At 38.9% G+C, this 13,689-nt stretch overlaps 1 protein-coding gene across 26 annotated transcripts in view; it reads right to left on the reverse strand.

Moving 5' to 3' along the window:
* NPAS3 (neuronal PAS domain protein 3) overlaps positions 1-13,689 on the reverse strand; it is an 876,069-nt gene that overhangs the window by 747,233 nt on the left and 115,147 nt on the right. For 13 of the 26 annotated variants that reach the window (XM_084969002.1, XM_084969000.1, XM_084969001.1 and 10 more), the window contains exon 2: positions 12,494-12,583. The exons of 10 other annotated variants lie outside the window; for them this stretch is intronic. In XM_084969002.1, coding sequence (XP_084825128.1) covers positions 12,494-12,583 — 90 coding nt within the window. Of the gene's footprint in view, positions 1-10,550; positions 10,956-12,493; positions 12,584-13,689 lie in introns of those variants that run through there. 3 more of the 26 variants (XM_084969021.1, XM_084969020.1, XM_084969019.1) reach the window with 1 other exon arrangement.

Consider the following 13,689-nt stretch of genomic DNA (forward strand, 5'->3'; position numbering starts at 1 on the left):
TGTTGGAAATGACCATGGGGAGGAGGGGAGGCTTAGAGCAAGACTGGGGGTTTTCAACACTAAGCTTGAGATATCGTGCGGTGAGAATGATCAGTCAATGATTTGGAGCAAGGAAATATGCTGAAAACATTCTTTTAACCTAATACTTATAAGCAAAGAAAAATTTGTATTCCCTTGCAAGGTGCTTTGTATATAGTAGACTCAAGTATTTAACTCAATAAAACTGAATGAGATGAGAGCTAAGACATCTTAGGAGGAGACTGCAACAACCTAGGCATGAAATAAGAGATCAGATTAAGGATATGGGAAAAGAGACTTATTTGTAAATCACACTACATACAGGATATTTGAGACTAGAGAGGAGTAGAATAAAAGATGATTCCCAGAGTGAGCTTGAATGACTAGAAATAAGGCAAAAGAAGTGCAGTGGAGAGGAGGGACGTTTTAAGGAAGATGTGGCGGTCTTTTCTGGGAGGATAGCTGCCCTGTCCTGGGGAGAGCCCTCAACTGGACACCGGGAAGGTCTCACTCTGCAGGAGGTTCCATGCCACACGGCCACCATGTGAAATTCTACAAACTACTTAACCTCTGTGACGCAAGGGCTTTTGTTAGGTTTAGGGGGTGGTTCGGGGGTGGTTCTTTCCATGTAAAATGTAGATAAAACACAGTTCACTGGGTTGCTTTGAGGATTAATTGGGAATGCCCATGAGAGTGCTTGCAAATGTGTTCGTCATCAGATTAGAGGTTGATATAAAGTAGATCCCAGGCAGAAACATCAAGTAGTTTGGAAATACAAAACTAGGCTTGGCAAGAGGTAGGGCTTGAGATAAAAAGCTTGTGGTTCATCCATTCCCGTGTGGTACCTGCAATGTTAAGAACATATGAAATTTCCAAAAGGGAGACCCAATTGCCCCTACACTGGAGAGTACACAAAGGACACCAAATAATTTTTAAATAACTAATGTTTAAATATAAGCAACTTCTGACGTTCCTGTCGTGGCACAGTGGTTAACGAATCCAGCCAGGAACCATGAGGTTGTGGATTCGATCCCTGGCATTGCTCAGTGGGTTAGGGATCTGGTGTTGCCATGAGCTGTGGTGTAGGTCGCAGATGCAGCTCGGAACTGGCATTGCTGTGGCTCTGGCGTAGGCCGGTGGCTACAGCTCCAATTAGACCCCTAGCCTGGGAACCTCTATATGCCACGAGCGTGGCCCTAGAAAAGGCAAAAAGACAAAAAAAAAAAAAAAAAAAAAAAAAAAGAAAAAGAGAAACTTCTCTCCTCTCTGGATAAGGCTTTAAGCTCCTCAGTGTCTTATTCTTTCACAGAAATAGATTTCCGTAGACTATCCTTCAGTAGAGAATGAACATGTTTCTGTGGAAAACTGTACTACTCAAGAGGGCCACATCACTCTGTTCAAAGGGGATAAACTGCTGGGCCAGACTGACTCGGATTATTCTGCTACAAATTGCCACCAGATTAAACCTTATCAGCTGTGTAAATTCAGCAACTGGCCTGCCCTCTCTGAGCCTTCTTTTTCTTGAATGCAAAAATGTTGTTTGGGTCAATGACCATAATGCCCAAAGACCAGAGAATACTAGGGTTGGAACATGTTACCTCCTTTCCTTCCGATTTCAGCTCATCAATTACTGCATCTGTAGTAATACATATGGGAAACCAGCCAACCCAGAAACAGCAATGATGAAACTAAAAAAACTTCACTGTTGAGAGGATTAAATTAGCCCTTGGAATGAAAGGCCTCAGCATCAATGAATTTTTTTTTTCTTTTAATGACTGTACCTGCAGCATATGGAAGTTCCCTGAGCCGGGGATTGAATCCAACCTGCAGATGCAGCAACACTGGATCTTTTAAACCACTGTGCTGGGCCGGGAATCAAACCCATGCCTCTGAAGACCCAAGCTGCTGCAGTTAGATTCTTAACCCACAGCACCACAGAGGGAACTACTATGATTATTTCCTTTCCACATCAAAATAAATGCAGCTGTTATTGTCCATGTCTCAGATCCTCAAATTATGCTAACACTCTGTGCCACAATTATTTGTGTCCTGCAAATTTCTCCTGAACAGAGCCAATCAAGGCATTTGTGGTTCAAGCGAACCAAACTTACCACTAGATCCTTGTAAAGATCTGCTGGCCCATAATTTTATTTTAGCCTTCCCTTCCCCAAGGCATTTCACAAGTACGATATTTAAAAAAAAAAAAAAAAAAAAAAAAAAAAAAAAAAAAAAACAGCATTTTTTATTTCTACCAGCCTCATATAAATTGTTACTGGCTATGGGCAAGCAGCATTCAGAAAAGAGGGTAAACAATCTTGCTCTAAGATGAATTTATTGACCATCAATTTTAAAAGAACTAAAGAATTCTCCCTACCCTCTACCTTTATCCCCACTGGATATGCCTCCAAACCTCTCCCTTTAAAAACATAGTAGCATGAATAGCACTTTCACTGATATTCATCCAAGACTTAGGACACCTGATGAATTTCTCCAGGAGATAAGAATCTGAGCTGCTGCTTATTTTCCCCTTGCAAGCCATGAAGCAGTGAGGCAGTCCCTGGAAAAGCACGTTGCTTCCCTGGAAGTGAGCAGACTGCCCTGTTATTATAGGTACCAACCCTGACAAAAACAGCCTTCAGTGTTTGTTTTATAGTGAGCCCTTATCATAGGGGCAGTGCATACCCAGAGCAGTGAGAGGCACCACCAAGTTCCTTCCCCAGGAACTACTCAGCATCAAGCCACCATAGCTTTGAACTGTTTCTAAGCATCTGTCTTTGTCTCAACTTATTTTGTGCATCTCTTAGCAAAATGTATCCTAAGGTAATTGCTTCTCCCTCTACATCAATTTGGCTTATTCCAGCTTTCACTGGAATGCTCTACTTTCAGAGGGTGGGGTAGTCCTACACTGTGAATACAGTTCTTCACCAGGAGATCCAGGTGGTATCTTTAAAAAAATAAAGTAAAAATCAAATAAAATTTTAAATAAACAACACAAAATGGGAAAATGTACCCAACAGAGCCATACCAACTCAATATTACTCCTAAAACAGTTTTGTTAGTGGAGTTTCCAAATGAAAAGAGCAGAGTCATCAAAAATATCATGGGCCTCTTCTAGTTTCAAAGCCAAGGCATACAAGTGGATGTGATTCCCTCTGAGCATCCCTGACAGGCCACAGTCAAGTAAGTGAGGCTGTTATGGAAGCTTATGTTGGTTGAAATGCAAGTGATAAGAATTCCTAGGGGGAAAAAAAAAAAAAAAGCCTCTCCTCACTGGTACCTAGTGAGAAAGAGCCAAGAGTGAGGCCCTGTATATAATCAGCTACATAAATACTACTGCATTTAGTATTTATTGTAAGGAGCCTTTATAACTGAGCTGAGGGAAGGGAAATTAGGTTTTAAATAAGATACAGTGATCATCTATTTAATCACATACATATCAGCACTCAATTCCAAAGAATCCTCTCACTGATGTATGCAGCACAAAGGTCTCGAATTTGCTGATGGAAAATCACCCAAGAATGCCTTCCTTACACTTTGGTCATTGAGCTGAAATCCTCCCAGGAACCAGACTTCTCTCTGCTTTGAGAACTTGATCAAAACCTCTCTCTCAGTGCTGAACACAGGGAGCAGAATGCTCTTTTTAAGCAACCTAAGGAATGATGCAGCCGACGTGGCATATTAGAGAATGAGGTGTAAGGCAGCTGGAAGACTCCATCTAATCACTGAATGGTTACTACTCACACACGTACACATTCTGATCTCAAACAGCCACTTTTCTTTAGCCCACTACACCCTTCTCACCATTAGCTATATCCTCAAACTTTCTACTTTTCAATGATGGACTCTCCAGGTAAAAGTAATTATTGAGAGGATAGAAGGCTTTCTCTGCTGAAAATTTCATCACAAGTTCTTGCTGGAGCTTTTTTTTTTTTTTCCCTCCAAACCAAAGAATTTAAATTCCCCACACAACAAAGTAATGCAAGTTAGAAAGAACATACAAACTGCAACAGGAAAAAATATATGTTGTATAAGAAAGCAACTCTCTACAGAACATGGTTTCAATATGGACATTTACTATACAGTTTCCAACTTCCTTTAAAAAGGTTACTTGTGTACAAGTTAAAACACTTGGCCCCAGATATTTCCCAGCTAAGGCAACTTGCGGATGGATTCACAAGAAGAACCTAAATATGTGCATATACATCTATCAGAGATGATATGAATATAAACACAAATTACATATAAGGATAGACACCAAATTGTTAATGATGGCTACCTATAGGTGGTGCAATTACAAATGACATTGTTTTTTTTTTTCTTTGTGTTTATATACATTTTCTAAATGTTCTGGAATGCAGTGTATTCCATCTCTATTCAAAAGTAGCTGTTTTAAGAGAAAATAATCTAACTGAAACCCTCCCCTCACCCACCAATCCTGAGCCATGGTATGGGCCTAATGAAAAGATAATCCCAAGAACATCCCTTCAATACAAGTCAATGGCCCACCACAGTGTACTTGATAAGCTCCAAATAACACAAATTCAAGGTCATTTACTGATCGGAGGGCAGGGAATTCCTGAATCAATAGACAAACACATGGAAATAAAAGTTCTGAGTAGTGTAAAGTTGAAACTATAATCTCTTCCCTTTGTTACCACTAAGGCTATTAAGGGAGGTATGCTAATTACATCTTCTCATTAAAACAGATAGAAAATCCTGTTCCATTTTTTCTACTGTAAGCGTATACATATTTTTTCTACTGTTAAGCATATACATATTTTTAACAGGTCATAATACTTTAAGTGACCTTTCTGCACTATTTTAATGTTTTTTTCATTGGACATTTAGGAAAATATAATCTTCCTAAGAAAATGAAATTTTCTGGTGTATGAAATTAACAGCAATCCTGAATACTCCCTCAAGTTTACAATTACTCCCTATAATGGAATACTGTGCTTTGAATGCTATGGAAGTGGACATTCTTGCATTTATATTACATAACGCAAAGTAGTAAATGGCAAATTTAACACACACCTCAGGCTGTGTTCCTTTAGTAACTTTAAACCCTTCAACATTTCCCTGGTCATAATGGCTTATCTTGCTGGAGGAGGAATAATTTTTTTCAATTTGCAAACAATAGCTCTGTGAGGCAAATAGTTGTACCTAAGTTAAACAAGTAACAAAGTACTGTTCGTTGAGGGTTTTTACTGTACGCCAAGCACCCTAGCGTTTTTGTGGTTTAGAGCTTGGGCTCTGAAGTCAGACAGACTGATGTCTAATGCAGAGGTCTTTTTCTGTAAAGGGCCACACAGTAAACATTTGAAGCTTGGTCCACACAGTCTCCATCACCACAACCCTGCCATTGTAGCTCAGAATCAGCAACAGACAGGGCATAAGTGGATGGGAATAGGAGTATTCTAATGAAACTTCATTTACAGAAACAGGCAGGGAGAGGGGGAGCAGATACAGCCAGCAAGCCATAGTTGAGTGATGCTGATCCAAATTCTACCATATTGTACCTTCTTAACCTCAAGTGAGCTACTTCAGCTCTGTAAGACCCTCCTATCTAAAAAGCGGTGGTAATCCAATCTAGCGCCTATGTTCTCTATAAAGACTTTTTTAAAATGTGTGTTAAGCTGTTAGCTCACTGCCAGATTGCACTATCTGGCAGAAGATCAGAAATGTTAGTCATTACCATGGTCTTCGTCACCACATTGATCCTCAGAAACAACTATGAGATTATTACCATTTTTACCTCCATTTTAGAGGTGAGAAAACAGAAGCTTAACATGCTAAGTCACTTAGCCAGTGTCCTCCATCTAACAGGGAATTGTGGGGCTAGGATCAAACTCTGATCTATTTCCAGGAGATTTAGCTACCTCTAGGAATGATTAAATTCTATCACATGGACTTGTGGCTCCCTGAGATTGAAGCATAAAGCATAATTCATCTACCCTAATGCAGAAACTTCAGTCCCCAAAAATCAACTAAAAGACCCATTTGCAAACTCAATACACAGAACAAGCTGTTCTGAAGGTGAGAATTTATTAAAACCATAGTTCATGTATAAATTTAAGTTTGCTGTCTTATTTTTTAAATCTGGGCACCAGCACATTAGTCTCTGCCCCTCTCTGAAACCACCCGTTGGCGATTTGGAACACTAGCTGAACAGCATGCCTACAAAAGGTTCATTGTAGCTCTGTTCCTCTCACCTTGACCTTTACTTTCTGTTCTCAAGTTTCTAGAGTTCTCATACATACTGCAGGTGTGTCACTAGCCAATTATTTTTAAAAATCTAGGCAGTCAGTTCTCTCATAATGAAAATATACACTCTGGTGAAGCAAATTAATATTCTTCCATTTTAAATCATGCCTCCTGCGCTTGTCCATTTTTACTCTCTGGCATTTGTTCATCTTGAATTACAAGTGGTCTGCGAGGAGAAAGACAAATATGGAGCAAGTATCTCAAGCCAGGAAAAGCAATGAATTTGTAGACAGGTCCTGAACTGGATTTCGGAGTGGGAGAGTCCTCCAAGTTGTTTATAAATCGAAAATAACTTCAAACTAGCAACCACATCATGACTGCACACCCTTCCATGCAAAGCACACTAAATAACTTTTTCACAGATCAAGAGCCCAGGCATGGGCCACCCCCATAGCAGGTTTCCTGCCTGGGTTGCCTCTGCTTCCAGAGCTGTTCTCTCACATGCAGTCAGGGACCCACTCTTCCCTCCTGAAAACCCCTCCAGGGCTCCCAAAAGAAGACCGTCTCTCTGATGCCTTCACTCCCTCTTCCTCTCCAACCTCAACTCCCATCCCCTTTTCCCAGCCTTCTGCTCCTGACAGGTATTTCCACCTATCTTTTAGCCCAAATCACTAACTCAAGCCCCTCCCCCAAATCAGGTGTCTCCTTCACCACGAAGCCTCCAGGGCCTTTTCACGGTGCCACTTCTACATTTTGCACTCCCCTCACAAGAGGCACCTCTCACATGGAACCCCACGTACCTGTTGACATCTCAGTCTTCTAGGCTTCTGGAGGGCAGGATTTCTTAACCACCTTTGACTAAGTTTATACAGAACAGCACCTGACTCTTGGGTGGCAATCAAAATATATTTGTTAAGGGAATAAATTAGTTCCTTTAAAAGCTAGGCTGGTATCAGCTCTAAATAATATACTTTCATGCCACCCACATTACCAAGATATGCTACTTCAAGTCATTTACAGGCAAAATCATTGGTGTGATGCTCAAAGTAACTAGAAGAGACCACCAGAAATCATGTTGAGGACAGAAAGGCATGATGTGGAAATTAGAATTCATCTAGATGTTGAAAGGCTTGAAGCAGTTCTTGCTACAAAGTTCAATGTCTGTTTAACACGCATATTCTATTAGAGCTCTTTATGAAGTTCACTGTATACTTCCCTTTTCTCAATTCTTTGGTATTGACCGATCCAAACACAACCGGCATAAATTACTCTAATATGTGTGAGGTGGGGGAGGGGCGCCGTATAATAGCAATCAATCAATCAGTTAAAACAACCAGCAAAAGAATCTGCTGCTGCCACTGGCGCCTCCTTGACCTTTCCCTCCCCTGCAGCACAGGTGACCATCTCTCCCCCAGCAGCCTGCCTGACACAGCACCTATCTTGCTCTTCTTAATTGGGAGGACATGTGCAAATAGTTAGCACGCACACAACACAGCTGATGAAGTCTGGTTGTGCTGCTTCTTTCTTCCCTCATTCCCTTCCTCCTGTTCTTGGATCCTGCTAATCCCTCCTCTCTTTTGAGTCTGAATCTTCCCATTTCCAAACCCATACTTCTTGGTCAAGCCCAGCCTCAATTTTAACCCACGGGAGAAGCCTTTCCTCCTGGGTTTGTGCTTTTTGAGGAAAAGAGATACAATATCACCCCCTACTCCTCCAGACCCACATTAACTTTCTCCAACCCCTATCATGGTGCCTCATCTTATTCTGTTGGAGAAGATTCCCTTTTTTTGCTTGAATTCTCCACTTGGAGTTGTTTATTAAAAAGCAAATGGCCCGGAGAAGAGTAACATTAACAGTTAACAACACCTGATCCTCAAGGAGGGGTGCAGACAAAAATGCATTTCCCCCCACCCCTGTGGGGAACGCCCCAGGCAAGAACACTGCCAGAGTATTTGGGTGGAGAGAATTTCACTTAGGAGGAAGACAGGCTTGGGACAGAGAAAACAGGAAACAAAGACAACCCTCACAAGTTTGCCCAGGTCCCCTTCTCTTTAGGGGACAGCTGTCAATTACAAAGACCTTCTCAATCTCGGCAAGGAACCCTGGGCTAAAACTCTTTAAAAGAGGTAGTGACAAGGAACCCTTGGCTAAAACTCTTTAAAAGAGGTACTGCAGCACCGACTAAAATGGTACATAGCAAAGGCTCAGTAAAGGTTAGGAACTCAAGTTCCAGTCTCCCAGACTCAGTCTTAAAGCTGTTTTCAGAACAGACATTTCAGGATGCCCAAGCGTCCTCAAATCCCTCTACAGCAGTATCCAACCCAATAGCTAAATTTCAACAGAGTCTGAGGCTACAAAGGCCTTTCTCAGCTGACTCTTTGGTACCTAGCTATCTTTCCTCAAAAATCACTAACACGGGTGATGAGATGTATTTATTGCCACAATTCCATCTCATGGCCATGAAATTTTCCTTTCCTCTGACTCAAATATTTTCTTGTCTTCCCTTAAAAATAAAGTTTAAAATGATCATAGTTGTTACGAAGGGGGATGTCTCTTTTCTCAGACTCTCAATACTACTTTTTTTCCATCATAAAAGTAAAAGGACAGCTTTTAATTGGAAAGAACTGTGTCCTTTCCCAATCAAATCTACTATTTTAAAGATGGTCCACTAAAATCCTGAGACATTACTACAAACTATCTAGAGAGCTGAAAATGGCAAGAGAGGTCTGAGAGCTGTAAGTTTCAGTTCTTTAGCAAAAGAACAGCTTAACATGAAACAATGAAATCTGTAAAATATTTACCATGCAATTAATGTTCTTGAAAACACTGTATGCCTACCCTTTCCAAAAAACTTAATAATGCCAATTACAATCGCAGTTTTAAATTGGCCACATCATAATCATTTAATGTAAGAAGTTAGGGTAACTACCATTATTTTTTGAAATCAAATTACAGACATTTTGAAATAATCATAGGTTTTATATTCCTGTGCACTTTAGACTCTCAATGTTACTGAAACGATTTAATACTTCACAACATCTAAACGTAACACATAAAATAATGCTTTAAAATGTAAAATAATTCACAATAATTATAATTAAAGCCACAGAATTACAGTGGAAGGAATATCACTACTCTTTAAGTGATTTTTCTAGTAAATATTTAATGAGGTAGGGGTAGGAAAACACCTGATTTGTAGCATTTTTTTCCCATTTCCATACTGTGAATACTTCCCTCAATTTCAAGTTAACCAGCATAAGGTCAGGGATCACAGAGTGGGTAAGACGTACATACAGGATCCATCCAGGTTAGCTCTAGTACATTCTAGATATGAGACACCAGACAGTTTCATTCCTGAACCCTTTTCACACACTATTTCTTTATAGCCCACTATTCCTTGAGCACTTAATGACATGATGTAACACCCAAACATTATTATATTCATATATTTACCTATAAACTACTATAGTGGCTTTCAATCTTTTTTGGATATAAAACACAGTGAGAAACACATTTTACCTCATAACCCACCCTGTGTACACACCTACGTGCAGTTTTACATACACATACACACATAAAAATCAGACGCCTTACAGGAAAAAACATTCTTAAGTGCAGTGCACTAAAATTTTCTATTCTCTTCCATTTCATTTTTAAAATCTGATCTTGATCCGCCAAACTGGATTCATATCCCACTATTTCAGTAGGATCCTTCAAACTGAAAAACAGTGCTCTACTAGCTTGCTCTACAAGCTCACTGAAGATAGGGCTAGATACAGACAAACAACAAATAATCCTCGGTCTAGTAGTCATTACTGAGGCCCAAGAAGGTTAAGTAACTGTACAAAGATACACCTACCATCTTTAATAAAAGATCCCCCAAGGAATGAGATAATTCGTTACATAGAATCAGGATATTCATGGCTCGACATGGAAAGCTAGAGGGTCTTCTAAGACAGGCACTCCTTCACCAGAAATTGATGGAGAAGTTTTTTTGTTTGTTTGTTTGTTTTTTTAAATTTTACTAAGGCCATCACTGATGGAAGTTTGGCCCTCTACCCACTGTGGTCTTATGACCAAGTCTGCCCATCTGCCTACTAGGCAAATCTAGTATTAGCATCTCCCTATTACTGATAATGTTCACCCCTCAAAGTGTTGAAGAATACCCATCTTTTGCACAAAACATTTTCAATCCTCTAGGAAAGGGAGCTATGTAAATACCAATTAATACTTAGTTTATTGTATAGAATATACATATGTCTATATATACTTTAACACCAGCTTCCCAATAATCAGAAGGCAAAGACTGAGTAGGAGAAAATACTCACTCAGGAAAATAAAATCAGGATCCACGGCCTTTTCTCTTCAGCATGCTCATGCACCACATGCATTTTTTATAGGTACTATTAAATGTACACTATAGTTTCAAGACAATCCAGATAAGCATCTTCACTAAAATACACAACACCATTAATCATCTCAGTGACAGTGCTCCAATTTAACATCTTGGGGATTTCCTTCCCTTCTTCATCATTTATTTGCCAATATTTCCTTGTTATGAATATCCCCCAAGTGACTTTCCCTGGCAGTCACAGCTGTGCTGCCTACTGCGTCTACCTTGACTACAAATAACACCATTTCTTTAAAAAAACTAAGCCCCTCAGACAATATCTACAGTTAGAACAGAAGCCTTACTGCACACTGACTTCTTGGGAAACCACCCACACTCTCCTGAGTTTAAACTGACAGATCTGAGCCTTTAAGCAGATAGCCACGTGACACTAGCTTAATTACAAATGAACCACAGCTGGCTGTTGGTCTCCAACTACTTGAATGGTCAACAACCAACTGCTGCTTTGATATGGTCCTTAAAGGACCCCCTTCTGATAGAACAGAAGGCTTCCTCCAAGTGTCCAGGAATCACAACAAAGCCACGAAATCACTAACCAGATACAGAAACCTGACCACCAAGAGCCTTAGTAATCATGAGTCACAGATAACAAGAATTTTCAAAAAAGATTAATCAGAAACAATTTTACATTATAATTACACCAATTCTGATGAAGAGAATACCACTATCTTGGCAAAAGAATACTAAGAAAAAAAGCCAGAGATAAATAAGTTGCAAAGATACAGCAGAGTCCCAGTGCCATGTGGCATCCACATTGTGTCCATTTCAGAGAAAGGGGCTGCAGGATTTCTTGAACTTTTACAAAATGGAAACCATAAAAGAAAACGCTCTATAACCAGCTGGAGGAGTAAATGCAGAACTCATCAGCTTGTATGCAGAAAGAAGATGTAAGGGTACTTTCTTTTTAATAGTGAAACTCTATGGCAAAAGAGGAGTTTGAAAACAAAAACATACCAAAATATATTTGCAAAGTATAGCCAGAAAGGTTAATACAGTCAGTGAAATTATGTTTACCTTACTCTACATTTTGTATAGGGGAATTTAATTAATTAAAAGGTAATGTTGCTTCCATCAATATCTCATAACTTTTCTGGAAAGTATGAATTTTAATCCTTTTGGGAAAGACTCCAATTTAGATTATCGTGTTAGACAAAACACACAAACTTTCTTCTTAACAAAAGCAATCCAAGTCAAGCTAAGATATATTAAAATGCCTTTCCTCCCCAGAGCAGAATGTTTACTTCAGTGATAGTAACAACACCTCGTTACCAACAGTGCAGATTCTGTTAAGTAATGGACAAAGCAAATGGCAGCAAAGGCAGAGGACTCAACTTCAATTTAACTGTCCTGTAAGGTACATAGTAATTAGCTGCAAAGCTCTGAAATCTTAGCTAGCATGTTAAGTCTGCTACATGACAGTATAATTTGACTTCTTAAAGGATTATGCAAATTACAACTCATCATTCCATTACAGGATTGAAAAAAAGTGACAGCTAATTTATACATAACACACCTTTCAAATCCCTAAGATGCGTAGCACCTGTGCAATGTATTTTGCCGAGATTTTCTTGCATATAAGTACTTGTTTATTGCAATATCAAGAAGCTTACCTAAAAGCTTTAATATAGTCATTTTAAAAAAAACTTTTAAACCACAATTTCAAAAGAATAAACATTTTTTCCTGTCTTGATTTCAAAGGCAAAATTTTTTGGTTCTTTTTGTTTGGTTTGGTTTGGGGTTTTTTTCCCCCACTAAATTAGAGAAATATAAGGTTTCAATACACGGATATTTCTGAATAGCTGGCAACCACAAGCACTGATGCACGAGCCAGAAGGAAGACTCACAAAGATTTCAACATACTTCTGGTAGGTAGATTCACAGTAGATTCCGTCATATCTGTAGATTTTCCTACATTCTGATTGGTTGGGCAGAGGATGCTGGGCAGTTATTCTGTAGAGGCATCAAAAACAGATAGACATGACTAGAGGTTCTCTACAGTCAACTGGAATGCAGGATAACAAGTATGTTGAAATTTAATATTATTTTGCTTCTTATGCTTTTGAGCTATATACATACAGCAATGGGTACATACATTTTAGAACATTAACTTCCACTTTTAGAAACGTGCAGCCAGAAAAAACTTTTTTCAGTCTTCATCAGAACAACAAAAAAAATTTTACTTCAGAGTCATAAAAGTGGAAGGAAAGAAAGACATAAGGTCTAAGGCTTAACTCACTCTACAATCCCCATGATTATATTCTAAAGGAAATGTTAAAAACAAATGTCGTTAGTGTTTTTGTTACAGGATCGTCATTAATTCAATCATGCATTACGTTTGTAGGCAACTGTAAATTAGCTATAAAACCTTAGCAAAGTTAATATATTTTTCAGCTTTACTCAATTTATATAGAGTTGGTATTCTACTGACTTCTAAGGGGATACGATACAGCTTACGAACTAAACCCAATTAGGGATGAAAACACAAGCAAGACCGTCGGGAGCACGGGTTAGATGTTAACAGGCACCTGAGATGAGCTGATTACAGTGGCTCCAGGTTTCTTGGCAGTTAAGGCAAAAGGGGGAAAAAGGCTTATACAATTTTCATCTGTAGTACTTAAGCATATAAATTCATCCGAGACTTCCTGCCTTATTTAGACATAAAAATGCTGAGACTTTTCTGGCCATAGCCTTCAACTGAAATTCTCTTCATTCAGGAAAAAAGTATTCAAGGAATCTATCATGTGGAATTTTAGAGGAAAGTAATGTATTGTAATCAATGCACAATAAGAGTACCAAGCCCTTCATTCTAATACCACCATATCAGGGTAATACAATGTCTAATCCTTAAGACTGTATAAATATATATAAATATACATTTAATATCTTCTTAATTATTAATTAAAACATGTAATGGGTTCATGTTATTTTGTAAAAAACTCAGATGACTTTGTTTCCAGTTTCTGTTAAGTTGAATATTAAGTTACTTAATATTTCATAAGGCCCACTATATTTAAGGACAATGCTTAAAGAAATGTAACTCCTACTTCTGAACTTTA

This window comes from Sus scrofa, chromosome 7 (genome assembly GCF_054392235.1).
Source record: "Sus scrofa isolate SSC_HxYL_T2T_F1_AM1 chromosome 7, Sscrofa_HxYL_maternal_Yorkshire_Landrace_v2.0, whole genome shotgun sequence".
Classification (NCBI taxonomy): domain Eukaryota; kingdom Metazoa; phylum Chordata; class Mammalia; order Artiodactyla; family Suidae; genus Sus; species Sus scrofa.